The sequence below is a fragment of the Phacochoerus africanus genome, chromosome 1 (assembly GCF_016906955.1).
Source record: "Phacochoerus africanus isolate WHEZ1 chromosome 1, ROS_Pafr_v1, whole genome shotgun sequence".
In the NCBI taxonomy this organism is placed as follows: Eukaryota; Metazoa; Chordata; class Mammalia; order Artiodactyla; family Suidae; genus Phacochoerus; species Phacochoerus africanus.
Window position 1 is genome coordinate 159,261,209 of NC_062544.1, and position 21,808 is coordinate 159,283,016.

Below are 21,808 nucleotides of genomic sequence, written 5' to 3' on the forward strand. Positions count from 1 at the left end.
AGGCAAGGCTAGGGTGTTTTGTCCATGGACGTTTCTACTGACTAATTCTTCCTCCTCCTTCAAAAGAAAAAAAAAAGCCTCTATAGCAGGGATGTCTTGGGGGTGTGTATTTGTGAAGGCAAGATAAGCAAGAAAGGCTGCTTGACTCTTCAAATTTAGCTAAAAGTGAAGGTAAGGAGGTGGAGGGAGACCCACCTGGGATACTTGACACCTTCTCTTTACATCTTCTCCTTTTACAGAAACAGGAGATGATATTTCTTGTTTTCTCATTATGTTAATTAGCCTTTGTCTCTTTAACTAGGAGACTTTATAACGGTTTAATCAGTCCCCTTTAAGTTTGCTCTGATTAATACCAGGAAAAGTGATATTAAATCCATCTGTTAAATAAATCAGTTTGGGGAGTTCCCGTCGTGGCGCAGTGGTTAACGAATCTGACTAGGAACCATGAGGTTGAGGGTTCGGTCCCTGCCCTTGCTCAGTGGGTTAACGATCCGGCATTGCCGTGAGCTGTGGTGTAGGTTGCAGACGCGGCTCAGATCCTGCGTTGCTATGGCTCTGGTGTAGGCTGGCGGCCACAGCTCCGATTCGACCCCTAGCCTGGGAACCTCCATATGCCGCAGGAGCGGCCCAAGAAATAGCAAAAAGACAAAAAAAAAATAATAAATCAGTTTGGGTTGTACTTACACAAATTAATTGAAGGGATAGATTTAATTTGACATTCTTAGGCAGACACCCCCCCCCCCACACACACACACACAAAGCCAGACAGCTTTGTATATTGATAATCCTAGATACCACTTAAGATTTCTCAATAAATAGTTGAGTTGAAAGTGTCAGACTCATTGATTATTCATTAAGTGATAGATGATGATGTGGTTGTTATTTTTGTTATTCCTGCTGCTATGATTAGGAGAAAAGCTAATGGTTTTTTGTGTTTGTTTGTTTGTTTGTTTTTGTCTTTTTAGGACCACACCTGCAGCATATTGAAGTTCCCAGGCTAGGGGTTGAATCTGATGGAGTTGCAGCTGGTGGCCTACACCACAGCTTGCAGCAATGCTGGATCCTTAACCCACTGAGTGAGGCCAGGGACTGAACACACGTCCCCATGGATACTAGTCGGATTCTTAACCTGCTGAGCCATAACAGGAGCTCCTTAAATTTCTCTATCAAGGATTCTGTGTGAAAGATTTGTATCTTGAGTCGTTTCTGATATGAGTAACTAATTCAAGTGTTAATTGTTACATTTAGAAATGTCACATTTACCAAAGAACACTGTAGCTTCTTGAAAAATGATAAAATATTAAATAAGTCATAAAAAACACTAGGAAGAGTGTATTATTACAGACCAGATAAGGTATAGTTTGACAGTCTTAGTGCCCCTTAAAGAAATTATCAAATCTCAAGACACTTAGCTATCAGCTAAGAAGATAAGAAAAGTTTGTGTGGCGGGATAGTGGAGTGAAAAGAGTATAGGCTTTCAAGTTGGGCAACGGTAGGTTGAATTCCTGGTTCTGATAGTTCCTGATAGAGTCCTTTACTAGTAGAGTGCTTGGGCAAGTTATTTAATTTCCTGGAGCCTCAACTTTATCATCTGTAAAGGGAGAGTAATATTACCCATTTTGCTAAGTTGTTAAGAATTAAGAATTAAGTTAGAAATATAAAATTCAGTGCCTGATATGTTGTGGATATCCACAAATTGGCCCTTAAATGGTTAGCTGTTAATGGCCCTAATTTAAAACAACTTCAGATGATTCTTTTCAAAGAGAGAAAAACTCAAAAAATATCCAAGAGATAAAACAATTCAAACTGGAGGAGAGGAGCTGGAATTCTTGATTCAGCCAGAGAATGCAGGTGCTAACATTTCAGTAAATGTGATTGCTACTTATAATTTTAAAATCTATAGTTTGAAAAAGATCACTCAAAATCTTTTCCCTTTATGGTCTTCTAGAGGTGTTTGTAGTATGATTTGATAAAGCTTTCTTTACCCTAGAGAAAAGTAATTATTCTTTCTGACTTAATTCTTTCCTGAACTTTGTTGCTATCTGAAAATTAATTCTGTGTAGTCAAGGGGATGAAAAGTGAATTATATTTTTAACACTTTATTTTAAGTAGCTTGTTTAATACAAGAATAACACAATATTGCTAGAGGAAAGAGGGAACCAAAATGATGTTTAGGAGAAGAGAAAAGACCACTTTTTTCCTTTTAATACACATTACTCAGCCACTGTGAGTCAGTCATACAGAGACCATAACTAGATCAAAATAGGCAGGTAGAAGGGAGATAGTCACAGAGTGTAAACATCCAAAGGTAGCCTTCTAATTTTAGGGAAGGAAGAGACAGAGGCTGAAGTAATCAGCTTTGAATCCAAAATATACATTTAGAAAGATGAAATATTTCATGACTAGCCCTAGCTTCAAGACAACCAGAGTTCTATCACTTTTCTAGCAATATTGTCTGATTTTTCTTGGTAAAATGTGTGAACATGTAAACATACTAGCAGGAAAAACAAAATCACAGAAATTAAAAGATGAATAATGACTTTTCATTGTGGACTGTAACTAATCTACTCAGCTATGTTAGAGCCACGGCCCTATCCATAAATAAAGGGAACTTCTCTGTAGATAACCCATGTTTAAAGGACCACTTTACCTAGCTAGTGTATGCCTTTGTTGAAAAATACTATTAAACACAAGAACTGCTTAATTTTATTATTTTTATTTTTATTTATTTTGGGGGGTACTGTGGTGTGCCCATGGCATGTAGAAGTTCCTGGGCCGGGGATCAAACCCATGTCACGGCAGTGACCTGAGCCGCTGCAGTGACAATGCTGGATCCTTAACCCATTGCGCCACAAGAGAACTCCCTAATTATGGTGCCCCTTCTACAAATGCTGAGGCCCTAGCAGTTAGCTTGAGACATCCTGGGACGTGGTTCTCCATAGGTGGTGGACTTCCTAAACACCTGATGTTTAATGCCTGATGTTTATTCTTATTTATTTATTTGACCACACCTGCAGCATGTGAAAGTTCCTGGACCAGGGATGGAACCCATGACGAAGCAGCTTCCTGAGCCACTGCAGTGGCAATGCTGGATCCTTAACCCACTGCACCACAAGAGAACTCTGAGAACTGCTTAATTTTAATTCTTGCAGAATGGGAACTTCTTTTTTTTTAATAGTACAGTATTTAGCATAAGTTTGAATGGTTGTATTGTATTAAAGGTTTGGAAACAGAACCCAGTCCTGAAAAGCAAGGTTTCAAATGCATAATTGAGTTGTTATGGAGTAAGAATGGAGTGAGATATTAACAGGGAGAATAAGGAGATTAGTTGTGTAGATTAGTAACTTCAACAGAGAGTATTAGATAAATTATATCATATACCAAATTTTGAGCTTTCTCTAGTGTGGAGATCTGCATATGACTTGAAAAAAACAATCACAGGATATTTTTGGTTTGTGTAATCTCATAGTTGAAGAAGAATATTAACAAGCTTTTGTAGCCCTTGCGTCAAAGCTGCTTAAACATTGTTCTTTTTTAGCATGTCTAAATTAGAGCACCTGAATTTGGTTTTTACTTTGGTGATTATCCATGGGAAAAAAATCAATGGATATCCTTGTGTGGCCTTATGTTGATATTTTCTGTGTTGAAAGGCAAAAGATGGTATAAGTGAATGTGGTTGGCTTTGTAGATTCAAACTTGAATCAGACTAGAAAACTAGATTGGATCTCTCTGGTAAACTCTGGAAGGCAGTTGTGGATACTGTAGAACTGTGTGGTTTTCACCAAGTATCTTTGTTTCTTTTTTCTTTTTAGGGCCACACCCACGGCATATGGAAGTTCCCAGGCTAGGGGTCGAATCAAAGCTGTAATTGCTGGCCTACGCCACAGCCACGTAGGATCCCAGCTGCCTCTGTGACCTACACCACAGATCAGGGCAACCTGGGATCCTTAACCCATTGAGTGAGGCCAGGGATCAGACCCACATCCTCATGGATAGTAGTTAGTTTTGTTACCACTGAGCCACAATGGGAACTCCAAGTATCCATTTTTAAAATACTTCTGAAGTATTTTAATGTACAAGTGAAATAAATTCATTTTGGTGGTGATCTTGGTGCTTGATTTTCTGATTCCAGGAAATTATGTACCTCTAGTTTCAGTAGAATATGGACACTTTACATTTTCTTGCATCAGCTAAAGATATGAGCTCCCATTAAATGAAGCCTTTGGCTTTGACAATTTTAAATTAAAGGATAAGTTTTAGGATAATTTAAAAGAAATACCCTGTTAGTTACTTTTAAAAGTATTACAGGTAAACATAAATGAAGTGACCTTAATATCAGATGAAATGGAGTGATAATGAGTCTTTGTTTAAAACTGTATTCTGAGACAGTTCAGTCTGGTTACAAGAGTAGCAAGATTCCCCAGAAACTATAAATATGAAACTATCTTTTCATATTTATAAGCTACTTAACTGTATGTGCCCACATTTATAATATTCTAACACATTTCTTGATGTTCTTTGGAGTGATTACATATACTAAAATATTTATTAAAGTACTATAAAAATATTTTGGCATTTATTAGTGTAGTTCTTAGATTGCATGTTTAATTTTTGGAGAATGTAAAGTGATTTGTAATCATACATTGATAAAATAGTTAAGTATAACAATTCCTAATTTCTGAACTAGTGTTGATACAAATCAGAACGACATTCCAGAAATCTGCACCACAGCATAATTTGTTTGTAAGAATGAACTAAATTACTGCCAATTCTCAGTTCTGTTCAGTTTATACATATAGTAGGTGCACAATAAGTCCCTAGGTTGACTTGAAATTCACTATAATTTCTTAGTACCTCCTAAATCAAAGCCTTCTTTTCTTTTCTTTTTCTTTTTTCTTTTTTTTTTTTTTTGTCTTTTTGCTATTTCTTTGGGCCGCTCCCGCGGCATATGGAGGTTCCCAGGCTAGGGGTCGAATAGGAGCTGTAGCCACTGGCCTACGCCAGAGCCACAGCAACGCAGGATCCGAGCCGCATCTGCAACCTACACCACAGCTCACGGCAACGCCGGATCGTTAACCCACTGAGCAAGGGCAGGGACCGAACCCACAACCTCATGGTTCCTAGTCGGATTCATTAACCACTGCGCCACGACGGGAACTCCCAAAGCCTTATTTTCAAAATAACTTTGGTTTGCATTAGAGATCATTATCATCTAATTATTTTAAAATTAGCAGTTCAAAGAAAATAAATGAAATCAGCAGTTCATATATGATAATGGTGACTTTGGAATATGAATAATCTTATTCCTTAGCCATGCTGGATATTAGAAAACTTACTGTACTTGCGTGTTCGGATGTTACATTCTCCAAAAAGAACATCATAATTATTATTACAGGGAGAAGGCAGTGAGTATGTTTGTATTTTTCCAAGTTCAAATAACTTTGTAAGTTGATTATCCTGTTACCTTATTGTAGCTACCCACAAATATGTATTTTCTCCTATATCTTACGAAAAGTGAGTTTTTCTAAGTAGATCAAACTTTATACTTTGATTATAGTTTTTAGTATACACTGTACTTTTTTGGCTACTTCACACCGATTAGACCAAGAATGACTGTATAGTATTCCAAATAAGAGCTGCTTCAGGTAAGTGAAAAGTCATACTGGTTCAAAATGAAAATGACGCAATTGATCTTAGCTTCTGGCTCCAGCCTTAAATGATTTTTATAATTTTCTATTTTTAGGTGATAATTAGGTTTTCAGTGAAGATTTATTGCTATTTTTAACCGAATCATTTTGCTGTACGCCTAAAATTAACACATTTTAAATCAGCATACCCCGATATAAAATACAAATTTAAAACATTTTAGAAATTATTGCTATTTTGATGATTTAGGAATAAATATGATCGTACCTGAATGACTTAAGACTTTGTTTCTCCAACAGGTCTAGATTCCAATTTTTTTAACTTTTCCTACTATTTTAATGGCAAAGTGTGATGTTTACTTTCTTTCTTGGTTTTTGATCACAAGTCATAATACTCTGATACAGACATATGCTCTAGTAGGCACTGTACATGTTGTTTTCATATTCAGGACCTTTTTCTCTACCACACTAAAAATTAATCTCTTTCAGAGCAACAAGAGGAAGTAGAAAGGTTAGCCTCCTTGTAAAGATTAGCCTTTTTTTTTTTTGCTTTTTTGGCTAGTGGGAAAATTTAAGAGTCCAGCTAAATTTTACTTGAAAATGTTGCCCGATAAATGCATTTTTGTAACACCTTAATATTGGCTCCTCTTCTCCATTCTCAAAGAGTAGAATATCCCCTAGGCTTACATTTTTGCCTTTCTACCTGGATATTCTTATCTCATCTCAAAGATAATTCAGTATGTATAAAATCAAGATAGATCCTTGCTTCCTAAGGGATATATTCTTCAAGTTCCTTGTGTTCTCTGCACCCAGACACCCAGACTTGAAGTAGTCACTCAAGACCTATCACATATCACATTTCCTGTACCTATCAGATCATCTTGTTGGGACTTCCCATTGTGGCACAGCAGAAATGAACCCGACTAGTATCCATGAGGATGTGGGTTCTATCCCTGGCCTCAATCAGTGGGTCAAGGATCCATTGTTGCCATGAGCTGTGGTATAGGTTGCAGACATGGCTTGGATCCCTCATTGCTGTGGCTGTGGCATAGGATGGCAGCTGTAGCTCCGATTCAACCCCTAGCCTAGAAACTTCCATTTGCTGCAAGTGCAGCCCTAAAAAATAAAGCAGAGGAGTTCCTGTCGTGGCGCAGTGGTTAATGAATCTGACTGGGAACCATGAGGTTGCGGGTTCGATCCCTGGCCTTGCTCAGTGGATTAAGGATCCGGCGTTGCCATGAGCTGTGGTGTGGATCGAAGATGCGGCTTGGATCCCACATTGCTGTGGCTCTGGCGTAGGCCGGTGGCTATAGCTCCAGCTCTGATTCGACCCCTAGCCTGGGAATCTCCATATGCCGAGGGAGCAGCTCAAGAAAAGGCAAAAAGACCAAAAAAGGAAAAAAAAAATCTTGTTAAATGCTTCCTTAAAATGTCCCCTCTATTAATGGTTCCTGTGACTGCCACCTAGTCAGTCTCATATAACCAGATACCTGGATGGATTGAATAATTCCTTCAACAGACATTTATTGAGTGCCTATATCAGGTGCTAGGTAGGCATTTTGCTAGTATGGGAGTATATAAGGGTGAATAACAGTGCTCTGGGGGATCCAAAAGTCTAATGCAGGAGTCAAAATAACTAAAGAGACAGTCTATCATAGCTTGAATAGTGAATACTCTGATAATGATAACCACAGGGGGTCTTGGGACCACAAAGGAAGGGCATCAGACATTTATTTGCCTCTCTTCATCTAAAATTATCTGTATCCCAATCCATTCCACATTCAGCTTATTTTCCTTAGTTGCTGCTTCCATCATGTCCTTTTTCTGATCAAAAACATGGTTGCTCCTTATCCATCCCCCTTTAGTTTGTCTTTTTTTCCCTATCACTTTTATAACTTTGTTCCATGCTTAGTGTTCCCATGTTAAGGGGAACTTTATTTTCAATCCTGGCTCCTGATACTGCCCCCGAAATATGCCATATTTCCATTATGGTTCTTTTTGCTCTTCTCATCCACTTATCCAAATTCTAGCCATTTTCTAAGGTTCATCGTAGTTCCTACCATTGCCTCAAAACCTGTTAAGCTTGTCTTATCTCCTTTTCTCAGCCCTGTAAGCACACTATTTATAACATAGTGTTGCTTTACATTGATATTATTTTTCTCTTCCCAAGGAGATTGTAAACTCTTCAGATCATGCATCCCCTTGTGGATGCATTTGTATCCTTCATAGAGCCTAGCACAATGCCGAGTCCAAAAGTAATCGTTGAATTTCAGTAGTATGTAAGTAGGGCACTGCTCCCCCAACATTAAAAATTAGTGGACGTGGAGTTCCCGTCGTGGCGCAGTGGTTAATGAATCCGACTAGGAACCATGAGGTTGAGGGTTCGGTCCCTGCCCTTGCTCAGTGGGTTAAGGATCCGGCGTTGCCGTGAGCTGTGGTGTAGGTTGCAGACGCGGCTCGGATCCCGCGTTGCTGTGGCTCTGGCGTAGGCCGGTGGCTACAGCTCCGATTCGACCCCTAGCCTGGGAACCTCCATATGCCGCGGGAGCGGCCCAAGAAATAGCAACAACAACAACAACAGCAACAAAAAGACAAAAAGACAAAAAAAAAATTAGTGGATGTGATATTATATTTCTTTGATCTATGGGCAGAAGGATGTCTTTGACTAAAAGATATACTTTTATTTTGTATAAAAATATAAAATTGAAAGGAGGAAAAAAGTAGACTTACTGAATTCTTTTGTGTTTTCAGTCAGTTTGTTCTGAATGCCTTATATGCTGAAAGTAATGGAAAAAACACTTGATATAGATATGAAAGACAGAGGTTGAGACTGGCTCTGTCATTTAATGTACACAAAGCAGTGTATAAATCTTGCATAGTTTTGTTGTGCCCCCCTCTCAATGATAGTTGTGAGTTTGCATTTTACAAAAATACAGTTTTCTGTATGGTATATTTCATGATCCATTGATAGTAACTTCTCTGATAGTTGTAGGTCAGACTGGTTTCTTGCCTCTGAAGAAGAGGTAGACTTATATCCCCCAAAAAGTAATGGGTATGCTGTAATAAAGGACACTAGAAGGGATACCTAACCCAGACCTGGAAGTTGTCAGGACTTGCTTCCTGGAGGGTGCCACTGACGTTTAAGCTCAGACCTGAAAGATAAGTAAAGTTAGGGAATGATATAAGGGAGAGCATAAGGAAATGAGAGAGAGAGGGAGAGAGAATGGCTATACTCTGGGAAGTGAAAGAAGCTGCATTTGTCTGGCTCTGAAATTGAATCTTACACTGTACGTAGATCTGCTAAAAATGGATGTATGTGTTGATTATTGACTCTTTTGGTTTTAACTCTTAGGGAAATGATCTTCTGGTATCCCTTTATAGTAACATCTGAATAGAATTTATTTGCAGGGCACTAACATCGCCTCTTCCTTTTCTAGTATAAATATGTTTTACTTATTAGAGCCAGAGCAAGAATTGTTTCCTTAAGACATTGGTCCATTTTATTAATTGTGTTCTCTTTAGCCTGCAGTTACTCTATAACTACCAGCTGCCTCCTTCGTATCCTTTTTGCAAACTATTGGGGGAACTGGAAAATTCGTTTTGGAAGAGTTTTTATTTGCTCTTCTCTTTAAAAACATTTACTTCGGCATGGTTTCAGATATTTAGATTGTGTTTATAAAGTGAGCATACTTCATTTCTGCTTCGTTTAGGAAGAATGGGGAGATATCAGGGAATATGTTAGGGCTGGGAATTATAGAATAGAGAGAGCCTCCAGGATGGCCCCTGGCATAAAAGAGGCTCAAAAGATAGCTGCTGGACAAACGAATGTGCTGTGTTAGTAGAGTCAGAACACCTTATAAGAAAGAAAAGATGAAAGTAAATGACAGACTGCCAGGTTAGGTTTTATAAGCTGATAATTGGGAAGTAAGTCTCTGAGAGAATAGCAGGCATCCTTTAGAAGGCAGGAGCTAGATGTACAATCTCTCATCATACGCTTTGTTCCATGAAGCTTCGATATCACATATTTTATAATCATGTACTCAAACTTGGTTAAAGCCTTAGTAAGCTTCCTTCAGCCTAGTCCTCATAAACAAAAAATACTCCTACTTATCCCTTATGAACCATATGGAAGATTTTAGGGATAGTTTACAGAGAGAGAGATAAGATCCTTGAAATGTAGACTACCCTCAAGCACCGAGCTAAAGAAAGGAGACTAGCAGGTGCTGTGTTTGGTTCAAGGCTTGTGAAAATGCTATTCAAAAACTTGTGGGAAGGCGTTCCCGTCGTGGCTCAGTGGTTGATGAATCCAGCTAGGAACCATGGGGTTGCGGGTTCCATCCCTGGTCTTGCTCAGTGGGTTGAGGATCCGTTGCTGTGAGCTATGGTGTGCGTCGCAGACGTGGGTTGGATCCCGCGGTGCTGTGGCTCTGGTGTGGGCTGGCGGCTACAGCTCCAATTCAATCCCTAGCCTGGGAACCTCCATATGCTGCCGGAACAGCCCAAGAAATGGCAGGCAAAAAGACAAAAACAAACAAAAAAACCCCAAAAAACTTGTGGGGAGAATCAGGTTTCAGGAGACTACTATATGATAGCAGCATTTTTCTGCAATGATCAAAGAAGGTAGTTAAGGAGAAGGGTATTATAATTATTGTTAACAGGATTTTAAATGCCAGTAAAATTGGCAACACAATGGTTGGTATTGGAAACAAGCTGACAATTTAACATTTGGTTGTTGATTTTCTTAATTGCCCCCCCCCCGCCATTTTCTGCTCTATTTTTATGTAAACCATGGTTTGCCAGTTACAAAACTTATTCAGTATTTTAACTTTCAAGGTTGGAAAAAAAAAATTCCTGTATTATAGAGCTCTGCCACCTAAAAAATGGGGAAGTCAAAAGAGATGCTCAACAGGTAATTAGGGGAATGTAGTTTGTGATATGAGAAAATGTGTGAGCTAAGAACTTTGGGGGCCTCTATTAAAACAGTGGTCTTAATGCTCTCAGATTTGGCTTCCCCTTATAAATATTTTGTGATGATCCTTGCACCTCCCTTGAAATTGAATCCACATTAATATACGTAACTCCAAAAATAATGTAATGCCTTCCCTGCCTAGAATATAAAGGAGAAATTTAAAAAGAAGAAAATTTGTTCTGATGTGTAAATGCTTAGGCGTGACATTAGAAAACATTGAAGCATGAACGCAAGAGCTGAAACTGTGGACTTATGCAGGGATGGTATTGATAACCCATATACCGTGGGTGCCACTGATCTGATTTTCCAAAATGAGATACCTTTTAATAAAAAGTATAGTTTCCCTTTTATTTACAAGGCAGATACAATACTGAGAAATATAATTTTCTTTAAGATTATCCCCCCCCCCCAAAAATGCTTTTTATTCGTAAAACTACGGCCAGAAATTTCTAGACACCCTCGTAAACTTCTGAAATACCCATGGGGTCTCTGACGATGCCTTCTTCCAAGCTTTGAGAACCACATAGTGTTCTGGTGTTCTGTGTTAAGACAGTACTATTGACCAGCTATCATAAGGTAGTTTTGGTTTTTGTTTTTAACATTTTATTAGTACTAGACTTATTTTAAGTTATTTTTTCTCTACCTGTCCTTTGGGAACAACCACATGTTTGTGAACCGACTGATCATTGATAGAGGTACTCTTATGTGGAATAGAGTTTTACTTCTGGTGAAATAAAGAGCTGAGGTCTAGCTAGAATAAAAATTACTGGTGAATATGTGAAAAATATAAGATTTTTTTCTTATTTTTAAATCTCCTTTAAAGATAATTGGCTGTTTAAGCAAAAATAGTACAGTGTATTATTTTGTTTCTAACTAATTTAAAAATAAGATGTATGGCACTAGTACAAAAAAATGGATGGGGAGATGGACATATATGCTTGCAAGGTTCTTACAATACACATGAAATAGGATAAGATTGAAGATTGACTGTGCTAAGTTAAAAGATGCATTTTATAAAGCAACCATTTAAAAACTACAAAACAGGAGCTCCCCTGTGGTTCAGCAGGTTAAGAATACAACTAGTATCCATGAGGATGTGGGTTTGATCTCCAGCCTTGCTCAGTGGGTTAAAGATCCGGCATTGCTGTGAGCTGTGATGTAGGTCTCAGATGTGGCTCAGATCCTGAATTGCTGTGGCTGTGGCAAAGGCCGGCAGCTGCAGCTCCAATTCAACCCCAGCCCAGGAACTTCCATAGGCCATGGTTGCAGCCCTAAAAAGAAAATGACAAAACCCAAAGTGGTATAGCTGATAAGACAGTAAAGGAGATAAAATGCAATCACAAGAAATATTCGGTCCAAAGAAGTCAGGAAAGGGGAAGAAAGTAAAGTTGTGGTCCCTGAAACAAGGTCAGATTCATTCTGTGGGCTGGCTGCTTTCACTCCCCACTCCCAAAGCTGTGCATGAGAAGGTGGCTTATAGTTCTTCTTATTCAAAGGATTGGTGGCCTTTTTTCAAGAACTCAACTTTCTTTGTATTGGAAGTCTTTTGCCAGGACTTCCCTCATTTGGTGACTCTCCTATTTTATAACCCCAGGGTTTCACAGCACCTATCTCTGTCCCTTCTGTTTGGCATTCCATGTAGAAAAGCGTCAGTGTTTGCACTTTGTCACTAGCTTCTGTACTTGCCAATCCAAGATGTTGCATAATAAAGAAAAAGTAGGATGAATTGATCTTTTATTTTTCTGTGATGTCTTAAGATACCTTACCCTTTTCTCTTCTCTTAAATTTAGAGATATGAAAAATGCTGTAATTGGAAACAACAAGCAGAAAGCCAACCTCATTGTTTTGGGAGCTGTTCCAAGGTAGGTGTGCTGTCATCTCCTTTTCTACTATTCATAGTGGGTTTCAAATGTATTTCTCATTCTCAACCATAACACTCATCACTTTTCTGTGCTGTCTATCCTGTTTTTGAAAAGCTTCTTATTTTTTAAAAATAAATACATTGGAGTTCCCTTGTGGCACAGTAGATTAGTGATCTGGCATTGTCACTCCAACCACTCAGATCACTGCTACAGCATGGGTTTGATCCCTGGCCTGGGAGTTTCTACATGCTGCAGGTGCAGCCAAAATAAATAAATAAAAGAAATACTTTGAAGTATATGAAGCATCTCAAAAAAAAAAAATTTGAAGTACCAGAAAATGGAATATGAAGCACATATGTTAATACTTTTCAGAGTTTCAAGAAGACCACTGACCCTGCCATAAAAGCCCATGTTGCGTAGATAAGCAGTGTATGCCACTCTGATTCTTCCCTGTCTTCTTAGAGCCCTAGAGATTTTATTATGATTGGGTAATAATTTCTTAGGATTCTCAAAACTTATTTTGAATTAAAGAAAATTCTTGGGAAGTTTCCATTGTGGTTCAGCGGTAACAAACCTGACTAGTATCCATGAGGATGCAGTTTGATCCCTGGTCTCCCTCAGTGGGTTAAGGATCTAGCATTGCATGAGGTGTGGTGTAGGTCGCAGACACTGCATGGATCCTGCATTGCTGGGCTGTGGTATAGGCCGGCAGCTGCAACTCCGATTTGACCCCTGGCTGGGAACTTCCATATGCTGCTGGTGCAGCCCTAAAAAGACCCCCCCCCAAAAAAATCTCGGTTTTTTAGTCCTGTTTTTCTTTCTAGATTTCTAATTTTTAGAATTTGCTGGTTTTTAAGTTAACATAGAAAGTTTGATTTCTTCTGATGAATTAATAAGCTTGTATAACTTCTTTGCCTTTGCTACCAAGAACCAAGTTTTATGCACAATCGCTATGTTTTCATTCAGAATTTTTTTAATGTTTTGATTTTTTTCCCTTCTCTTTCTTTTAATGTAGAATTAATAGTTTTATTGTTTTTAATCATAATTGACCTCAAATACACACTTCAGTCTAAACTATAAAGCCCTCAGCAGCCTTTCTTAGGGGATTAGTGCTTATTGTATATAAATATGCTTTAGCGAGCACAAAGGTTCTACCTTAGAATATGAGGGAGGTGGTCATAAGTCATGGATGATTAGAGTTGAGGGAGTAGTTGTTTGGAAGACTGGGCTGGAGTAGACATAGGAGAATCTTCTGATCCCTAAGTGGGAAAACTGGAGAAAGAAGAGAGAGCTTCCCTTGCCTGAGGAGCTGCGCAAGGACTCTGAATATTCCCTCCAGTCTAGACCGCTGTGATCTGTGAACTACACTGCTGGATATTCACGGTCCTTAAGATCCAGGAGCACTTGGCACTGGAAGTCTTTAGATGCTGGAGTGGCAGAAAACATGGACTGTGATGCTGCACTTTCCACGGAGATCACTTGTAGACAACTTTCAGATTTACAGTTCTTACAAACTAATATTATATGACAGTTCTATTGCTAAAATGAAGAAAATCTCTTCTAGATTTCCCCCTCCAGATATTCCTTTATTAAATTAGCAGCTGATAGAAAAATACAACCATTCCTAGTCCTCTATGAGCTTGTCAACCGTATTTTCAGTGTGTAGGATGTGTTGGCAGCCTTTCTGTAATGTTACTTTTAGCGAACATGTGCTTATAAGTTTTTTAGTCTCTTCTGTTTATCAAGTTCTTTCTTTTTAGATTATTATACTTGCTTCAGCAAGAAACTTCAAGCACAGAGTTGAAAACTGAATGTGCAGTGGTATTGGGAAGTCTTGCTATGGGTACTGAAAACAATGTTAAGTCTCTACTAGATTGCCATATTATCCCTGCCTTACTACAAGGTATGTAAGGAAGTCATTTTTATATAAGTAAAAATGAGAATCAGCTTGCAATATTTTAAATACGAGTTGAAAGGGTGAGTCTCAAATAGGTTTCTATTACTAGGACTACTGTCCCCAGACCTGAAGTTCATTGAAGCTTGTCTCCGATGCCTGCGCACCATCTTCACCAGTCCCGTGACTCCAGAGGAACTACTGTATACAGTGAGTTTTAGATGCTTTCGAATCATGATATATTTTACTAACTGCTTTCTTTTAATTTACTTAGTATCTCAAAACTCATAGTTAATCATAACTGTTAAAACCATGTTATGTTATGGAAAAGTCTCAAGAAATATTTGAGTGCCTCCTAATTTGCACACATAAGTGTTCTAGACTTTGCAAAGAAGTGAAAGATAGTCTCAGACCTTGAGGAATTTATAAGATTTTTTTTTTTTTGAAAAAGACTTCTTGATTTCTAAATGTAACCAAATTAAGGCAGTATATTTAATGTGCTCACTTTAGGTTAAATCCAGTAGAGTAGGTATTATAGATGAGGTAGAATTTGACCTGGGTCTTTAATAATGGGTAAGATTTCCTGTCGTGACTCAGTGGAAATGAATCTGATGAGCATTCATGAGGATGTAGGTTGGATCCTTGGTTTTGCTCAGTGGGTTAAGGATCCGGCATTGCCATGAGCTCTGGTATAGGTCGCAGACGCGGATTAGATCTGGCATTGCTGTGGCTGTTGTGTAGGCTGGTGGCTACAGCTCCAGTTCAACCCCTAGCCTGGGAACTTCCATATGCCAGGGGTATGGCCCTAAAAAGACTAAATAAATAAATAAATAAATAAATAAATAAGTGGAGAGGAAAGAAGCTGTTCTAGAAGAGATCTGTGTAAGAATGAATATGTGGGACAGTGCTGGAGAGGTGAACTAGAGCAGCTTGTTAGAATTTTACTTGCCAGGCTAGAATCAGAGAATACATGTGAGAGAATCCAGAGATTTTTAGGGTCATTCGGTGGTTTTCAGAAACTTTAGGGATTATTTAGGGGGTGCTTGTATCTGTTAATTACATGGGACTTTGTTTTTCTTCTTTTTTTTCTTTTTTCCCGGCCGCCTAGAGATATATGGAGTTCCCAGGCCAAGGATTAGACCTCATCTGCAGATGTACAATGTTGGATCCTTAACCCATCGTGCTGGGCAGGGGATCAAACCTGTGTCCCAGCGCCCCAAAGATGCCACCAGTCCCCTTGCACCACAGTGGGAACTCCCACATGGAACTAAATAAAAATTACCCAGGCTAGTATTTTTCAAACACTCTAATCCACAATCCACAGTAAGAAATATATTTTCCACCTCCACACTGTGTGTCTTTGTAGGGGGTGGGGAATGGGAATATCCTAAGGTAATCTTCACAAGATAATTCCATAAATGTGGTACCTTCTGATTTCTGTTCTGACCTTTTCACTTAAAAAAAAAAAAAAAAAAAGCTGGCGTTCCCATTGTGGCTCAGCAGGTTAAGAACCCAGCTAGTATCCATGAGGTTGTGGGTTCAATCTCTGGCCTTGTTTAGTGGGTTAAGGATCTGGCATTGTAACACATTGTGGCATAGATTGCATGTGTGGCTCGGATCTGGCGTTGCTCTGGCTGTGGCGTAGGCTGGCAGCTGTAGTTCCGATTTGACCTCTAACCTGAGAACTTTCATATGCCACAGGTATGGCCCTAAAAAGAAAAATAAATAAAAATTTAAAAAAATGCTGATTGTGATTCTCTGAGCTAACACACACAATTGTAAGGCAGGGAGTTCCCACTATGGCACAATGGGATCAGCGGCGTCTTTGCAGTGTCAAGATGCAGGTTCCATCCCTGGCCCAGCACACTGGGTTAAAGGATCCTGCATTGCTGAAGCTGCAGCATCTGTCTCACCTGTGGCTGGGATATGATCCCTGGCCTGGGAATTCCATATGTGGCAGGGCAGCTAAAAATGAAAAAAAAAAAAAAAAAAAAAAGAATGTCAAAGTGGATACCTGTGAATCGGCAGTCTTGTCTAGCATCATGTTTTACAAATATTTCAAGAATATAAGCAGTCAGGAGTCAGAGGCAAAACAACCAGGGAGAGGGGATATGTCATGTGCCTCCATAGTTTTTGTTTTTATTTTTGTTTTTTTTCCTACATCAGACTCCTGCTCTTCCAGCCTGTAATGATACATATGGACTGAAAGTGAGGTTTGTGGGTCACGTCACACAACAGGGAGGCTCTAAATTATGAAACATCTGAATTTTATACTTCAGGGATTTGTGCAACATTCTTTACAGAGCCATGTCTCATAAATCCTTAGATTGTTTTACTACAGTGGTTCTCAGACTTGAACATGTACCAGAATTCCTGTAGAGTCCGTTAAACACAGTATCCTGGACCCTACCTCAGGTTTCTGATTCAGTGAGTGTGGGGTGGGGCCTGAGAATATGTATTTTTAACAAGTTCCCCATGGTTAACTAAGATGCTACTGGCCATGGGCCACTCTTTGAGAACCACAGGTTTACTGTTAGCATTTTTAACTCAGAGACCTCCTCCTCGAAGCATTCCACATAGAAGAGATCTCCGTCTAGTAAATATCAGTCCGTTTTCCTGAAGTTCCGATTGTCATATTTACATGGAAGTTAAAGCAGTCACCTTTTTACCCTAGACATTTCTCCCCAACTCCCAGCCTAGTAATGGGGGAAAAATTGATCCTGGCCAACCGATTTACTCCTTCCTCCTCTCTCTGTAAACCAATTTCATGACCCACTAATGGATCAGGGTGCATCATTTGGAGAACACTAGTCTACAACAACCTAACTTCTTTACATAAGAAAAATAAAGGCACAGAGACATTAAGTGATTTTTCACAGTGAGAATGTCTAAATTATGAAACAGTTTTATTCCTCAGAGACAGTGGAGAATCCATGAAAAGTGTTGGGTGGGATAATGACAGAGAGTAGAATTTCAGTGTGATTAACTGACATCTTTGAGTTGGATTGGATTGTGTAGAAGCCTGCTGCCACAGCAGTTCAGGCACTAAGCTAAAGACAGCACAGTCCTGTTGAAGAAGGCAAAATGTCTAGTTTGAGACCCTGTTCATAAGATGGGCGGGTGACTTTAGGGAATTATGTAACTACTCTTTGCCTTGTTTAATCAACCATAAACTGCAGATATATAACAATTGACAGAAAGGAGCCAGGTGTGAAGAAATGGGATAGGGGCGTTGTGACGGGAAAACTGAGGGATGACAGAGCAGTGGAGGAAAGGAAGGAGGTGGAAGTAGTTTTAGGAGCCCAAGAGATGTTTTTATATTCCTTTCCATTGTCACTTCTCTCTTAGCTGCTATCTGCTTCTCTGTCTTCTGTCAGTGGAACCACTGTCACCGTCATCCCTGGCGCACCACTCCCATCTGTAAAATAGATGAATACTTTACATTCTCATCTCTTCCCTTTTTTTCTACGCATTTAGTAGCTGACTTTTTAAGTTTTTCATTTTATTTTTAAGCTGCTTGTGACAACACAGCGTTACACTAACAAGCAAGGGGAAAAAGCTTTCTATTTTCCTACTTATCTTTTATGTATCTTGGGAATTCTTTTCTTTCTACGGGGAGCCCCAGTCTTGTTTATCCCAAACAGTGGTATTTCTTTTTTAAGTTTCCTTCCTTGCCTCTGTTGTCTTCTGTCAAAGTGTGGTCTGTGGACCAGCAGCATCAGCCATCAATTGGGAGCTAGTTAGAATGGATGTAGAATTTTAGGTCCTACTCCAGACCTACAGAATCAGAAATTTGTACATATAGAATGTTCCCTGGGAATTTACATGCACATTCACACTTGAGAAGCATTGCTGTAGGACTTGTAACAGCATTGATGAGGGGCTTGAGCTAAGTCTCCTTTTCCGTCTGTGGTTCAGGCCAAATATCCTTTCAGTGCTTAATTCTTATACTCAACAAAAAGGAGATTTTTGGAGAGACCTGCAGCAGGCTGGGTCGATTCTTCTCCTATACCATCATGTATGTTGCTAAGTTTCTGTAGTAGGCAGGGAGTGGGCTATAAGTGAGAAGTTGCTATTATATAAATTGTCTTGTCTTACGAAGACTGAAATTAGCTAACTACAGTTATGAGTGTTAACCTGTTGCTGATACTTGCCAAAACATCTGAGATCAAAATTGTTGTTTTAATGTAGTAATTCTTCCTTATAAGCTATTTATTGTATCTTATTATGTCACATTTTGGTTTCAGACTAGATTTATATCAAGTCTTATTAACATGATTTTCTTTTATTGTGAGGGCGAAAGCTGTTTATGGGAGAGAAATTGAGAATTTCCTATGTATTTGTTGTCAAGGATGAAATTTGGAGCCTCTCTCCTTGTCCTTTGCCTAGACAGTATTGATGGCCAAGTTACTTTTGTGTTGCTGTGTTCCTTAAAGAAACTTGATTTATTGTCATTAAGAAAAGAGGCTTACATATGTACTTGCTTATGGAAATCATTTGTTAGAGGCACCCATCATGTCTGAGTTCCTTGTCTCTGTGCTCTTCTTCCCTTTGACTCCAGGATGCCACGGTGATACCGCATCTCATGGCACTGCTCAGCAGGTCCCGCTACACCCAGGAGTACATCTGTCAGATCTTCTCACACTGCTGTAAAGTAAGAGCCAGGATAAATGTTCTCTATAACATAAAGTCTTAATATGTACCTTCCTTATGTATCTTGGAGCTAATCTGTATGTATAGAAACAGACCTATATTTATATTTTCCTCTTTTTTTTTAAACATACATGGTAGCATATCATAAATACTGTCCAGCACCTTGCATTTTTTGCTTAACATCTCGAGGGATATTCCATATCGGTACATAAGGAGCTTCCTCATTCTTTTTTTTTTTCCAAAAGGTATATAATATTTTATTGTATAGATGTAAAATAATTTATCTAACCAGTCCTCTGTTGTTGGTCATTTAGCTTGTTTCCAGTCATATTTCTTTTCTTTCTTTCTTTCTTTTTTTTTTTTTTTGTCTTTTTGTCCTTTTTAGGGCCTTACCCACAGCATATGGAGGTTCTCAGGCTAGGGGTCTAATCATAGTTGTAGCCGCTGGCCACAGCAACACCAGATCCTTAACCCACTGAGTGAGGCCAGGGATGGAACATGCAACCTCATGGATCCTATGCGGATTCGTTTCTGCTACACCACCAGAGGAACTCCTTCTAGTTATATTTCAAAGCAGTGCTGCAGCAGATACCTTGTATGTAAGACATTTTAAAAGAAACAAAATTGCTGAGTCAAAAAGTGTGTGCATTTGTAATTTTACCACATGTTGTCTTATGTGGAGGTTATACAGTTTTATACTCCTACCAGCAGTATATGATTGCACTTGTTTTCTCCATACCTTCGGTTCCCACATTGTTGAGAATTGTTTTAAATAATCTCACATAAAGAGAACTAAGAGATTCTTCTCTTCTCTTTGAGAAAAATTTTAGTTATTAAAGAGCCTGAACCTAAACTGAAGAGTGCTATTCAGTGTTACTTATTTTGCTTCATAGTTTACATAGTGAATGTACTCTTTTGATAACCATGATTTGCTAACTTTTAACCAAATCATTGTTTATCTTCTGATTATTATTCACGTGCCTATCATTTATAGTACAGATATAAAGTGAGGAGTTTGGGGAACTACAGGAAAGAAGGAAAAGTGAACTGCATACTAAACTAAGAAGATCACAGATCTATGCTATTTTAGAACAGTTTCCCAAATATAAATTAAATCACTTGGTTTCAGAAAGAGTATCTATACATTATACCTTAAAACTTTAAACCCCCCAAATCCTAGCTATCATAGCTTATTCTATTTCTATTTAAGACATTTAGAATTTAAGAGTTTTGTCAAAAGTCTTTGAAGTTCCTCTTCCTGGATTGCTTTGACAGTGTGTAAGCCAACTCACAGGACTAGGGATATTAATTCCTTAATCTTTTGAGCTGGGCAAAGAAAAGCTTTGAGAAAACAATTTCATTGCAGTTCATTTGCTAAAAATGAGTTGAACTAATAGAGTCTAGAATTTTCCAACATTAAATGATATCTTACAAGCCCCTGGCAAATAGGTGGAGAAGGATACTCCAGAACTCTATGCCTCATTAAAAGTCTTTCAGCATCAAGTTTCTGTCGTGGCTCACCGGAAGTGAATCCAACTAGAATTTATGAGGATGCGGGTTTGGTCCTTGGCCTCAAGCAGTGGGTCAAGGATCTGGTGTTGCTGTGAGCTGTGATTTAGGTTGCAGACACGGCTCAGATCTCACATTGCTATGGCTGTGTGTAGGCCAGCAGCTGCAGCTCTGATTTGACCCCTAGACTGCACCCATATGCTGTGGGTGCAGCCCCTAAAAAGCAAAAAGCAAAAAACAAAAACCTTTTAGCATCTACATCTGAGTGCTTGAGAGCACAGCAGCTACTACTAGTCATAATCACAACAATCCCAAACGGGCATTGAAAATTAGACTTGGAAGTATAACTACTATCTGTCAAATTATTATGTAAATTATGAAAAGTTTGAATAATTCCATTACTGAAGTTACCCAAGTAGTTTTTAGAATTACTCATCAGAAACTTCTCAACACTTTTAGACTTGCTTATCTGAAACTTCTCAGTGCTGTTTTAGCTGAAATCATAGAGGAATACTGTTAGATCACCAGTTCTTTTGCTAGAGAAAGACTTATGCTGAGCAAGAATTTACAGGCACCCTCATGCCATAACAGAACTGAAGACATAATTAAAAACGTGAACTCAGCTTTCTCTTAGCCTGATAATTAGCCACTGAAATTAAATGACCCACTTTAAGTGTTCTGAGTTATAACTAGGCCTCAGCAAACATTATAGCATTTATAAACTCAATGACAATAGCAAATAGCCTAAAATACAATATTAATTTCCCTGCCGATACACTAACAACATGTATCTTTGAAAACTGATCTGATGATCTCTGTATTGTGGTTAATTATAAAAACCTTTTATTTTTGTATTGTTTAGTTTACATAAAAGACCAAAATAAAATTCATAGTAGCATTTTAAGACTAACTTACAAATTTTCATTACTGGTATCAAATATGAAATAAACTTTCATACTTTGGGGAGGGGAGTCAGCAAAAGAGATTACTAAAGTATTTGTGTTTTAAGCCAATCATAGTTATATTTTTGAAATTATCTCACTGATTTATTTATTTTTTGCTTTTTAGGGCCACAGTTGCAGCATATGGAAGTTCCCAGGCTAGGGGTCAAATAGGAGCTACTGCTGCTGGCCTACACCACAGCAACATGGGATCCTAGCCGCTCTACGATCTACACCACAGCTCATGGCTATGCCAGATCCCCGACCCACTGAGCGAGGCCAGGGATCGAACCTACATCCTCATGGATACTAGTTGGATTAGTTTCTGCTGTGCC

At 38.7% G+C, this 21,808-nt stretch overlaps 1 protein-coding gene across 8 annotated transcripts in view; it reads left to right on the forward strand.

Annotated features, from left to right (window-relative positions):
• Positions 1 to 21,808, forward strand: part of ARMC8 (armadillo repeat containing 8) — a 118,006-nt gene that overhangs the window by 22,300 nt on the left and 73,898 nt on the right. For 7 of the 8 annotated variants that reach the window (XR_007135360.1, XR_007135367.1, XR_007135366.1 and 4 more), the window contains 4 exons: positions 12,405 to 12,476; positions 14,237 to 14,379; positions 14,483 to 14,580; positions 18,932 to 19,024. Coding sequence is in view for 5 of the 8 variants with exons in the window: in XM_047783102.1 (XP_047639058.1) it covers positions 12,405 to 12,476; positions 14,237 to 14,379; positions 14,483 to 14,580; positions 18,932 to 19,024 (406 nt within the window). In the remaining 3 variants the exon portion in view is untranslated. Of the gene's footprint in view, positions 1 to 10,473; positions 10,555 to 12,404; positions 12,477 to 14,236; positions 14,380 to 14,482; positions 14,581 to 18,931; positions 19,025 to 21,808 lie in introns of those variants that run through there. The other variant, XM_047783109.1, reaches the window with a different exon arrangement.